Source organism: Camponotus vicinus, unplaced genomic scaffold (genome assembly GCF_025532165.1).
Source record: "Camponotus vicinus isolate PSW18456_S1 unplaced genomic scaffold, iyCamVici1.0 SCAF_1, whole genome shotgun sequence".
In the NCBI taxonomy this organism is placed as follows: domain Eukaryota; kingdom Metazoa; phylum Arthropoda; class Insecta; order Hymenoptera; family Formicidae; genus Camponotus; species Camponotus vicinus.
In genome coordinates this window covers 9,234,369-9,248,548 of record NW_028141945.1, presented here as the reverse complement: position 1 = coordinate 9,248,548, position 14,180 = coordinate 9,234,369, and the positions used below count along the sequence as shown (strand labels likewise).

Below are 14,180 nucleotides of genomic sequence, written 5' to 3'. Positions count from 1 at the left end.
TTGAAGAAGATATCAAGATAATATAAATACAATATAAAATATTGTAATAAAACATAACGCAACAATAACAAGCGAGTAATTTTGCGATTAATCTATATCGATTATATCGCAAATTAACTTTTCGATTTATGTAATTAATCATCGGACGCTCTGCGTTTCTGACCACAATTAATTCGGATTATTGATGTCATTCAATTACGATTGGCAATAGGGCGCCGTTGAATATCGTAAACCTCGAGGTGGGGAGAGTAGCGATGTAATTAATAATAATAGCTGTGCACGTATAAGCGGTCGTTAGTTAGATCGACGGGAGGCCGATGAGTTGATTGGCGTCAATTTTCCGCGATAGCGCAATCGTCCATGCAAGTACGGTTCTTATACTATGGCCGATTTACTCTAATGCAACTGCTCATTAAGTGCGAGAACACGTATGAAAGGAAACGAGACGAGCATTCCTCGATCGTAATTCTAATTGCAAGAGCAAAAACAATTATTGTTTGTGTACCATTTAAATCTATAGCTTACGATGTCTTTTGAAATTCTGACAATAATTTATTGGAGAATTACAAGGCTTGAAATCGAAGGAAAATGATAGTAACTTTTCGAGAGAATAAAGAAGTTAAGAAAATACACGAAAAGATAAAAATCACCAAAGCAATTAAGGAATACTGTCCAAACGTTGTTAATGAATATTTTTCCGCTGGCAAGAGTATGTTTGACCAAGACAATCGCCCAAAAGATCATCGAGTGAATGGCGAGATTAATGATCCGGATGAGTCTTAAATAGGGACCGTGCTTCTTTTCGCCGCTTGCATACCGATAATTAATCACCGTTTCATCGAGAGAATGATAAATCCGCAAAGTCGATAGGCTGCGCGCGTGATTAACGCCAGCGTCGCCATAATAACGGCGTCGCCATAATCGACAATAAATTAATAACGAGTCTCATCGATGGATACTGCGAACCACGACGTGCTTTCTCTAATAAATTCTCGCGAACGATAATTAACGTCACGCACAGACATTATTACAAATGCGGAGAAAGCCGGCGTCGCGAAAATTGCATATATTACATCGCAATAATTTGTTAATAATAAGCAAAAAATCTAAATATATAGCAAAATTTTATAAGAATTTATAAGAGAGAGAAAGAAAAGATATATGTATAAAATTCTTATAATTCTGCCACGTACACAATTAAGCATATAATATTTAAAAGGGGTACAACTTGTGAAAAAATCAATTTTTTTTGCAAATGTATAAAAGGAAGATAAATTAGCAAATTGAAAACTTATATTATTATTGTAAAATCATCGAGAAAAATTCTAAGAAAGGATTAAGAAAAGAAAAAGCGAGAAAAACTACTGCTATCTTCCAATTTACATTCTTTCGATATTCCCTTCTCTTATCTCCGATTGCTTAACGCAGTTATTTATCGCTTAACTGCTAATTGCAACGTGCAAAACCATTTCAACCGTTTAGTCGTAAAGGTGCGTTCTCATCTCGTCGTTTGCGTCGCGCGAATGCAATTCAGCAAGTTCGATCGCAAACGATTTATTTCGGTCACTTGAAGAACATCTTGAAAAGAGAGAGAGGTATATTTGATTAAATTTGATTTGAAAAAATTATTGCGTCGTGATAAACAAGCATGTATATGTATCGATTATATAATAACATTAATATATATTATAAAATATATAAAATATTAATTTCATTAATTTATGCACGATATTATATAACATCTTTTTTATTATATAATATTAATATTATTGTATATAATATCAAATTAATATATCAACTTATATATATATTTTTTTTTCTTGATATTTAATTCGATTCCCCATAGATCGGTCCGTTCGTCTCATTTCATGCGGTCCCCTGGGCGGCTGCAGTTATGCAAATCGAGATGATACACCATTAGTGGTATCCCTCCGGCGCGTCCTTCTCCGCGGAAGCCAATCAGCGTCGCGAGAGGCGCGTAATTAGCAGTTACATTATATCCTTCGGCTTTCGTGCGTATATGCACGAGGCATTGGCAACGAGTGCGCGCACTCACACTCACACACACAGTTGTTCTCGCGCTTGTTAGGATTCATAAGGCGAACGTCGCGTTACACGCGACCCGGTGGCCCTCATTAGAGCTCTAATTGCACGTGATTATCCCGGCAATTACCCGGGAATACATTACGACTCGCCAAATCGCGATCACGTGGGCGTCGCGTCATGTCGCAGCTTCGCTCTCGTGCTCGAAAGTATACATCGCTAATCTCGCTCCTCATCATTAATAACAAGTTTTTCACTCGGATCAAACCTATCATCTTCTATTGAAAAGTACTTTGATACCAACCTAAGTCTCTGCGATTTATAGAACCAATGTATTGCAAAACTTATCTAGTGAATTACATATATATGTATACATATGTATAACCGTACATGTGCATTCTCGTTATAATTTTCCTTGAGCCTTTAATTTAATTAATTTGAAAATTGTAAACATTTATGTATTCTTTACTTTAAATTATTAAATTAAGAACATGGCATTCCAATGCTCTTTGAAATTTTTTATAATAATAAATATTATTTTTTATTATCTTAACTAAGAAGATCGGTCGGTTTACGTTTGGATGTTCTTTTAAATATCCATCATTATACAATGCAAAGTCACGCGTAAAAGTTTTATTAGCCGATAATCTAAATCAATGGCAAAAATCCAATCGATTGTCAAAATTTCGCGTGGATATTCGCATCTTACTAACGATGATACTAGCCAGATGCTCTTCGGCATCTTTGAGTGACGAGAGAAATGGATGGCGACGGCAAGAATACCGTTGTCGAACTTGTAGAGTGCATTTATCTGAAAGCTCGCAAATTCTCCCGACCGACATCCGTGTCTTGTTAACATTAGTGGAAGTAAACGCAATCGCCATGAGAAAAAAAAGAAGCTGCAACCTGAAACTACTTATTCTCGCGCGATCATGCTTTCTCATGCGAGACGACATTTAACGACAAAATCGATAAAATTATTATCTATTCGTAATCGTTGTTTTTTTTCCTAATTGCTTAATGACAAAAAGTTTATATATAATTACGAGCTCATATACGTATAATAATAAGAGGATCGTATATGTAATTACTAGGTTTACGATCTCGCGTTTTCTCGATAAATACATGTATGTATGTATGTATATACATAAAAATGAATGTTTATGGAATTGTCAGATAGGCGTGATCACGAGCTGACCTTACTTTCAAAAGGGGGGAAAATAGACGCCGGTTAAATATATTTTCCAAGCAGTTTGGCTTATCTTTTTTACGATACGTAAAAAACAATTTGCATCACCAAGTGGGTACGAGTTTTTTTTTTTACAACACGATAGCAGCTACGTCATTTATCTATACCTTCTCAACATTGTAGTTGCTTTTCCTCGCATATATTTAAGATTGATTTTAACTATGGAAAAGAGTCTTGAATATTTTACACACGTGTTTCTAACGTGTTTCTAACACTTTTTTTTACTAAAAAAAAATCAAACTTAAATATCCTTGCGATACAATTACTTTATTACTAGAAGCGATAAAAGAATAAAAATAAAAATTTGTGAAATGCAAATTTTTAATATAGCAAATATACGGGGGGGGAGGGGGGGGCTAACTTTTACAGAGAATTCTACCGTAAACTATCTAGCTGCACACCCTCGAATTTCGCGGCGCTGACAGAGAAAACAAGTATTACCTGGTTATATTTTGGCAATTTTTTGCACGATATAGTCATGGAATACAACAAAGAGAGGAATGTGAACGAAAGGAGAGAATGAAGAGGAGAACGCACGTCAGGAGCCCGTTTTGAGAGCATCCCGACGTGGTAAGGGCGGCCAAGATGGCGTCCGCTTTCGGTGATTCCTCGTTTTCTCTTTCTCTTTCGACTTAATTTCCCATACCGTCAACCGTTCCTTGTCATCTTGCCCTTTTTAGGTGCGTGCCTTACGCCTATGGAATACGTAACACACGCAACACGAGCGCGCGCCATGATATATTATATATACGTAATGCAGCGCATCTGGAGTGCGCTTTTACGTGTGATTTTACGTTTGTCCTATACCTACACGCGTGTATGTGTGCGAACGAAACACTATCGAACACCACCGAAAGACACACTTCCACCCCTCGGTCACGGATTAGCATATCAATCCCCTCGTTATATGGCCTCGATGGTCTCTCTCTCTCTCTCTCTTTCTCTTTTCCGCTCGATCCGCGCCATTAAGGTTCGCGCGAGTATAATAGTGTATAGCCATTGTTACATTCGATCGCGAGTTCTATTTATGATATCTCGACTATAGGTAGTTACAGATTTTAAGTCGGCTCTATTTGACACGCGAATGCTAGTTAATTGGAAATTTTAAAGCAGTTCTATTTGTCATGCGAGCTCTAAAACACACTCTCTTTAATGCTTAAACTCTAATGGCAGATTAGACGAGTGCTGTTTAATATCTACAGAGTGAATATCTCTGGAGTGATGAAATGAAATTAATGTCATTTGCAATTAATTGATTAATCAATAGTAAAAACAAAGAAAGAGAAAAAGAGAGAAAAATTATAAAATAAAAATAATAAAAAAATAAGAATAAAACAAATGCTGGTTAATTGGACTCGGTGACTCACTATGATAATTAATGAACGTAAGTGAGATCAAATAATCAAATCTTAAAAGTGAGATTTTTCTCAAGTCCATATTTCTATATGATTTTTTCATAAGTTCTTCCTCCTTAAACTCTTCTTCATAACTTCTCCACTTATTATTATTACTATTAGTAATGTTGATATTAATTCTTAGGCTTGATAATAATAAATATTGATGATATCTCTCTCTCTCTCTCTCTCTCTCTCTCTCTCTCTCTCTCTCTCTCGCTAATAAATATTACCGACGGATTGCATTAATCTATCACGTTTGATCATATTATAATCTACCGCTATATTAATAATACTGAAATACGATATTGGTTGAATATACGTTAACGGAGTCCTTGTGAGCAAATCTTGTTTGGACAAGCTCATCAATATAGTTGTCAATATTCCCGCTTTTTCATCGAGATAATCCAATATAGAACTATGTTTAATAATGCTAATTAATGCTAATCTGTAACTGTTTATCATTACCACTACAGCCAATCGTATAATCCATAAGGAAACAAAGAAGCGATGAAACTGGTTAATTAATGTCGATATAAAATCGATCTGTAATGATCCATAATTTGTTGAGTGCGAAAAAAAGTTATTGCGAGATATCACTTTTTTTACGATTGCCGGCTTCGCGTGCTCCATCGATGAAGTGTCAGACGCATTGCATCGCCGCGATGATATAATTGCTTTTTTCATGAATCAAGAGTGTATCGCGCGCGGATTCAGCGCGGCAAACAAAGTGTAAATGAGATAATGATTATTACTGCGAAACGAGTAGGGAAAACAATGAGGCTTGCTGCGTACGCGAATATATCTCCGAGCGATACGCGATCCTCTCGTGGCAATGTAAGAAATATCAATCTTTCTTAACGCGTCTCGAGAATGCTAATGTCGCGCCACTGACATTGCTTTATTAATTCTGCGTAGCATTTGCATAGCGCTTATATCACTCTCGGTAATAGGAAACACATGTGCACACCTGAGATAATCTAATTATCATTCTTAATCAAACTGATTGATTAAATCAATTGAAAATTGATTATTAATCAATTTTCAATCTTATTAAATATTTGATTTACAACAAGATAATCGATTTTACTTGATAATCTCCATGTCGAATGGCAAATAATAATAATAATTGTTATTATTATTATTGGTTTGTTATTAGAATTACGCAAAAGCAATTCCGATTAAGATTCCAGTTTGATTAAAAATTATATTAAACCTTTTGGCTTAATTTCTTTTTGCGTTCACGATATAAATATCTTCACGTTTACCTGCGTTTCCGTCAACGACAACGTCTGCGCCAACTGCTTCCTTTCCGCGCCGACGACGTAGTGATTTTTCTCAAAGGCGTGTTCCAGCTTCAGCAGTTGACTGGGACTGAAGGCTGTCCTTATTCTCTTCGGTTTTCTGAAGGGTTGAAGCAGGAAACCGGGTATGTCAGGACCTGAGACGCAATCAAAGTGTTAAAATAAAAATGAACCCTTAAATTAAATTACAACTTGAGAGTGAAATTATCTCTCGAATTAAATTCGAAAAGTATTTAAATTTCATTTAAGAGAGTTAATTTCAAATTTTAACACAACCTAATAATATATCATTATGATATCACTTATTAAAACTTAAAGAATGAGGTGAAAGCGCGCAGTGAAGGAAGAATAAAAAGCGAAATTACCACAAAGAGAGTATTATTAAGGAGAAAGAAAAATGTTGAATCTAAATAATGAGTCATACGATATGAATCGACGAAGGTAAGAACGCGTAATTCAACGCCGACAAAAATAACAATTAAATTACACGAGGAACTACCCGCATAACATTTTCTCGCGATCAGTCGGTTGGCAAGCGAATGGGGGAAGAGGAAAGAAAAATAGAGGTCGTACGATTTATTAACGATTAATTAATTGTTAAACGCCGCGACGTCATCCGGTTAGTATCTGTATATTGTGGTCTCGCCTTGAAAATAAGTAACCGGCACGCAAGCCGCAGAAATTCGTTCACAAACTGAGGGGAAGTGCGTGCCGGCTAAGAAAGAAAAGAAACACCTATTCTCGAGGCCGAGAGAGAAAGAGCCAGGAACTCGGGGCCAGGTAATTGAGTATTCTACCACGAAAAAGCCATGTCGATCGGCCGATAGCCACGTCTGCCGGAAGTCACCCGAGATGCTTTAGCGGAAAGCACGGGACGATAAATCGCCACGTCGCCCCGCACCGTTTCCCTTCGACGCGTGACTATACCTCTCGACCGTATTTCATGCGGTGCATTAATCCGATTTCTAGCACTCGCCAATGAGGTGGTCGAGGAAAAAAAATTGCGAGAATGGTATCGAAAATAATCGTCCGAGACTGATAAAGAGCGGTTGAAATAATTTAATATAGATCTTAGATATTTTTCCGACACATATAGAATAAAAAATACTTTGCCCACACAATAAGGATACGAGTGTGAAATTGATCATTTAAAGTAAATGTAACAAACTATCAGACTCCCCTCCTTTTCCGCATGACGACCACCGGCATTAATTAGCATCTACACGTACCTTCCGTGTTATTATTCATTGCGGTTTCTAAATTACAGCGTCAGCGCGCAAAGTGATCTAAATAAGTCACGCTCAGTAGGTTATACAGCTAGCTAACCGGTATAACGTACACACGACCAGTCGCAACGGTGAATCGTATCATTTGCATTGCGAAAAATTTATCCACCAGGATCCACTGAGCGGCTGAAACTGACAAGTTAATAACTGGATAGTCGAGCGACTGCTATATCCTCCTACCATCTGTACGTTTCCCATATTTCTACCGGCTGCAAATTCGCAATTGCAGCGCGCGCGTTAAAGCTGTCAAAGCGATCCAAAAATAGATGAGACGCGGCGACCAGCATCGCGATTGGTCGATGAATCATTTCGTTTGATGCTGTCGATACTCGGACAATGCATGATATCCGTTTAAGTAATGGACTGGGATCCTTGATGTTCGAGTACAGGCCATTCGATCTATATTGACAGCGCGAATCTCATTTGCATCGCGAAACAATTCGCCATCTTCATAGCCGAGGTTATAGGCGTATCATTTCAGGTGACCTTCTATGACAATGCTATAAGAGTCACATTATCCTCATTTTAAGAAACAAAAGACTTTGTGAAATAGTACTCAATAATGAGCACTTTCATGTATAATTCAGAATTAATTTATTATATTGTTTTAGAGAATTAATTTATTATTGTTTATATATTAAAAAGAAAAATAGAATTGTTGAAGGGGATTTTAATTAAGTAGTACATCTCTTGAAATATATTTATAACTTGATATCGCTATTTTAATCGACGTCTCGTTTCCCCCGTTGTCATTCTTTAAAATCACGTTTCCGCAGAAAAATCGCAAAGCGAGCCGTCTTAATTAGCGCGTCGCGTACGCGTAGGCGTGTGCTGCTTAAGTAAGATGCGCTTCCACGTGCGAGCGCATTCTTGTTAATCGCGCGGCGAAGGTTGATCCTTGGAGGGATCAAAGCGCCTTGCGTGCAAATAGACGCATTAATCAGCGCTATCTAGAGGTGGCGAAAATGCGGCCGCGCGCGTAATCCGTCGTAATTCACATAATCCACATACTTGAAGAAATGTAACATAAGGAAGCTTCGTTTTATCTATACGACTTTCATGAATAATTATTCATGCGACAAGTTTATCGACTATTTAAATGTTGATATATTAATATGTATATTTCATAAAACGTAACAATTTATCGATTAAAACGTCCTGCGATAATTTATTTCTTTTCGTTATTTGCAGCAACAAAAGGAATGAACCTAGATAAATGTAAATTATATCGAATTACACAAACGGGCGAGTCTGTACAGGTACATACACGGTCGACGCTAATTACAGCAACGGAATAAAGGATCATTAGCGGCGCGCCCGTGCGTGAAGCGATCGCTATTTATGTGGGTAATGAATAGTAATGCAGTGACTCTTACTGCGACTGTGCTCGGCCGCAATTTTGAATGCGCGACGTATACTGTAACCATGAGCCGCAACTATGAAGTAACAATCGCGTTTCACCAATAATTAATCAGTTAGCTGGCTAGAATAACATTTAACGACGCGAGAAAAGGACGAAATAATAGACGCGCGCAATAAATGATTATCGGTTTTTTTTTGTTACATATATTTTAATATTTTATTCCACACGTGTGTATATTTACATAGTAAAAAATAAAGTATTAATTATAACATTTTTCACATGTCTCAGAAAGTCCTCTCTAAATTTTAAGTTGAAATAACTCATTCGTCGTATGTTACTTATTGACAAGCTAAAAATGTTAAATAATTGACACAATACTTTACATTTATTTTTGTTATTGTGACTTTAAGTGTAATGTAAAAATAGCATACAAATTAATTAAAAATTACATGAAAAAATAGTTACAATAACTCGTAAGAATTGTAGGACATTAACATATAATAGTAATTATTTTGACTTAAATTATTTCTAATAGAAACATTTGATTTTAGTAAATTTGATTATTTTGTATGTCAAAGTTCAAGATTATTTGAAGATTCACTTTAACTTTTCTTAGAATGTTAAACTGACTTTGAGACATGTTGATTGTTTAAAATGATTATTAATTATTAATTAAATTATGTTAAATTAATTATTAATTAAATTATGTTAAAATACTCAAAATAATATTCCATTTCTAAGAGACATATACAAAGTGTTAAGTTATGAAGTTGACATAAATGTAACATATGAAAACGTTATAAAAATAATAACATATCGGTTGTATGTTAATTTTACATTGAAATACTAATCAAAACGTGGTAACACAAGAAAATATTAACATATAGACGCACAATTTTTTACTGTGTAATAATTCTAATTTTAATTGCATCTTTAAATATTTTTCAATTCTCGTGAAAAAAGAGGCAAAGAAAATAAAAAATTACGAGCGCGGGAAAGATTCTATATCGTTCGATCTTCGGAAATGCCGGCGATCCGCGATCCCTATCGATCCCGCGGCGAGAGATCGCGGAATAGATACTTCATCGTAGAGAGGTCGTCGTCGTTAGCGATTCCCTAAGAGCTTCCTAGACATCGCCTGGAGCGGCACGCTTAACTCGTCCTTTACCGAGCGGAGCAGAAACAGAGAAAGAAGAAGAAGAAGAAGAAGAAGGAGAGGCGAAGAAGAAACCACGACAACGACGAAGACGATGACGAAGACGACGAGGAAAAGAACGACATAGCGCGAGGAACGAAGAAGACGACGCAAGGAACGAAGAGACGAGTCGGACGGCCTGTAATTACGGGAAGCTTGTGCTGCGGCTTTCGCAGCTGAGACGCCCAGAGCGACTCGAAATTACTCAAAAATAAGACCAAATGGTAAACGTATCAAATTATATTCCCTCCTCCCTCCGCAGCCAGCTTCCCTCGGGCCCCCGCTCTCCTCTCTCTCTCTCTCTCGCTCTTTCACCGATACTCCGTACTCAACCTCCGTGTACTCGCCCGTCCTTCTCTCTCGATCTCTCTATATCTCTCCGGTATCGCATTTTTGCCGGTAAAAGTCGCTCCCGCGCGCTCGGCGCATCGCACTCTAATGCGTTTTTAATTGTCGCTAAGCGTGCGACGAGACGTCGTTAGTTTCGCACGCGAAACGCACGCGAAACTAACGACGGCTGACGCGATTGGGAAACGAGTGAAAATGCAAATAAGGTAAGCTGGATGCGCCAACGTTCCATAATTTGTGTTATTACATTCGTTAAGAAAGCGCGCTTGGGCTTCCGAAAGGGGCAAAAGTTTTTTCTAGATTAAGAGTAAGAGACTCTACTAAAATCGAAAAAAATATTGCTCAAGAAAAAACTGTCAATTTTTATACTAAGTTTTTGAGATCCTTTTTTTAGGAGATTTTTCTTCCTTATTAAAAGTCAGTTCAGTAAAATTGCAGGGAACTTATAATGTGACATTACCGTATTTTACTGATTCCTCGACTTTATTATTTCTCGCAGCTACCGTAATTCCGTAACGATCGTCGTCGTACTTTTTCATCGAAGTAATTTCATCGCGTATCTGAAATAATTAACCGTGACGCTATTAATTATTCGAAAACGATCTATTTAATTCCGTTTGCCGTCGGATAATTTCAATTGGGCAATTGGCCGTAAATATAGTGAATTGTGCGAGGTAAAGAGTTAATCTCGTCGGAAGTTTAATTAAAAGTTAGATCAAGTTAATTCAAGGCTGAGGTGGTCTTAAACTTTAAAGTTGACGAAATTCTTCATTTCGTGTATTCTTATAAAGGTCTTACAATTATAATAATACATGTAATTAATTATATGTAATTACGACAAGAGACAATTCATTTATACAAAAGTGATTAATCGCTCAATATCGTGACATAAAATTTTATAGTTCTCTCTATATCTATCTCCGCCTTCCTCCATAAAATAACCATTAAATAAGTTTTATATAATAATAATGACGATATATATGTGGCCTAAGTATTCTTGTCATAATATCATGTGATAATGTCGCGTGTAAACGCACCTAAGAATCGAAACGCAAGTTAATAAAATATTCGACTCGCGCAGCAATTACGAAATGACACTTTCCGGCCGCCGAAGCGGAGCCATTTAATGATTTTAATAGTCCGCGATTGATTAGACGGCGAAGCGGTCCTTTGATTTCGCTACCGGTAATTTGAATGGAATAGAAATGACGCGAGAAAATCCCATTTCCCCCACGACGAAAGGGTGATTGGCACGTCGCGGTCGTAAAGTCTGCCTCGATGCAAACGGCCGCGACCGGTTTTACGAGAGAGACTATTTAAAGCATAATCGAATTCACGCTAATGGCGATTATTAGCGCCAACGTAAGCACGTACGAATTTCGCGACAAATTAATAGCAATATCTTGGAGCTCGATAACATAATAAAAAAATCTTGTGTCACATCTTTGAATGAAGGGAAAGCTTGAAAATTTTACACGCATATATGTATGTCACAAAATATATGGAAAAAATTTGTATTCTTTACATAAAAGAATTTTTTTTGTTTTAAATAATTATGCAGAGAAAAGCATGGATATAATTCGTTTTCATGAAAATGAATATAGGAATATTCAACGAGTAGTTTATATATTCACTTTCGATAAAGATGCCCATAATGTAGCTATTACATGTTGAAAACGTAACTCAAACATTTTGCATTTTCATGTGCTTCTTGTACGCCATTTTTGCGCCGCGTAACCGCGTAAACAAAATGATAGTCGATATCGAGAATGAAATTTACATATACACTACGTCACGACGACGGAAACAGACCATGTCAGTTTTATATTCACGAAAGTTTTGCGAACTGCCATGTACTTGCATAAAATACTCTTAACGATATATCATAGACCGTGCGCGAAAGATCACGCAGATATCGATGTGGACACGAACCTGCCTTTAAACCCGCGTTGTAAAATGCGTGGGCGCTTCCATTTGAAATGTAGATAGTGCTCATAACTTCCTGGATATCGATGCAACAACAAGCATATATCTATACATGACACTATAATTTAAACAAAATTTTTTGTCGCAACCAAGTCGCGATTATGACTGATCGTGAATTAAATCAATTAAGTCGGCTCATTTTTTCTAACATGATTTATCGATATCGCGAATATTAAAATCATTTTAATAATTTAATAACATTTTATCTTGAGTTTTTACGAAAGTAATAGTAAGTTACAGTAAGTTAAAGTAATAAAGAAATATGCAATAAAATCTTATAAATCTTATAAAAACTCGTCTATTAGAATCTTTTTTTTCTTATCAACATAAATTATATGTATATTAATGCACATAAATTTTTTTGCAAGATTTATTGTGTCAAGCAATTATCTTGAGAATTTAATTTAAATAATTTAACACCGTTTTTTTTTTCTTATTTTTTCCTCAAAGAAAATAATCAATTTAGCGAACCAATTTGTTTAAAAATTTCAGAAAGATATTCCCGAATTAATATAAACCACTATAAATTAAATAAAATTCAAATTTTTTTTAAGTTAAACACTCAGATTCGAAAGGGCTAAAGCGACGAACGGGTCATAAAATTCCGCTTGAACGGATTCAAAATCAGTCAACCCCGGATTCCGAGGGTACGCACCACGATAAACGGCGTCGCGGTAAGTGAATGATTACTATTTAATTACACGGCAGCACGTACCGAGCAGTCGCCCCGATACCGGATATCAGCGATTTCTCGCGCGGCGGCCGCAAAATCACGAAAGGCGTAAATCGCGTAATCAACCGCCGAGTAATTTGCGCGCCGAGCCAATTGTTGACAATGGCTCCGCGAGAACTAACCACTGATTAAAGCTCGTTAGTAAAAATGTTTATAAGAAACTCACGAGACGAGAGAGAGAGAGAGAGAGAGAGAGACAGAGAGCGAATCGTAGAAAATCTATATTATTATTTAACGCTCAAGCACACACACTTAGATTATCTTGTCGCTTGTATTAGTCCCGCCCTCGTCATAATATTCAAAGTTGCAAAAATGAAAATGATGTAACTTAATGTGTTCCACAAACGTAAAAGATTTATTTTTTTGTGGAGGGAGTGCGAAATATCTCGCTTATCACTGTTGCAAACCTGTCCAATTTCTACAAGTAAAAATGTGCATGTTCTTTTAATTATATCACCGCAGTTTACAAATTATTACGTTAATTAAAATTTTTTATAAAAATTTTTTAAATATAATTTATTTAGCTTGAGATGTATTTTTTTAATTATAATATATCTCAAGTTATTCGTATATATTAAGATCTGTTTGCTCACTATTAAAATATAATTCATATGAAGTCGCAAATATTGGTAATTACAAAAAATAAGCAATCACGGTGTTTTATTTATGTACTCGTGCGCACTTTAATTGAGAGATATACAATGCACAGATAAATTGATCAGCTGCGCATTCATAATCGCAATTTCGCATGAAAAATCGACCACGAGGCATCGGCATGCAGACCGATTACCATTATGCTAGGACTTACAAATGTAAATTTTAAATTTGAGATAGCATCGCTTAAAATATTCTTATTCTCCTGGTGATAGAGAACCTGTCGTTACAATTATGCGATTGATCGATCAAGTTAACATTGCAACGTTCCATGTGATGTAATAATTAGATAAAATTATAAAAAATCGTAAAAAATCGAAAAGATCACCGGTTTCTCGATCGCAGACAATGACTTTGAAAAATCAGATTATAAGAGAAGATAATAGAAACACATGCAGTAGGAATCTAAAATGATGTCCGCAAATCGAGGAAAGAAAGAAATGGAGAGCACGCTATTTATTTGCTATTGTTTGAATATTTCATTCTAGAGATAAATGTCATTTTAATATACTGATTAAAACATTGTGCTTTGTGAATGATATTCAAAAACACTATTTTTATTATTATACAGCACATTTAAAAACCAATTTATCCATTGGAATAGATACGTAATACATTCTTAAAA

At 36.1% G+C, this 14,180-nt stretch overlaps 1 protein-coding gene across 5 annotated transcripts in view; it reads right to left on the bottom strand.

Moving 5' to 3' along the window:
* LOC145972769 (uncharacterized) overlaps positions 1 to 14,180 on the bottom strand; it is a 60,231-nt gene that overhangs the window by 38,087 nt on the left and 7,964 nt on the right. For all 5 annotated transcript variants that reach the window (XR_014439284.1, XR_014439285.1, XR_014439287.1 and 2 more), the window contains exon 2: positions 5,955 to 6,127. Coding sequence is in view for 2 of the 5 variants with exons in the window: in XM_083101700.1 (XP_082957826.1) it covers positions 5,955 to 6,127 (173 nt within the window). In the remaining 3 variants the exon portion in view is untranslated. The remainder of the gene's footprint in view (positions 1 to 5,954; positions 6,128 to 14,180) is intronic.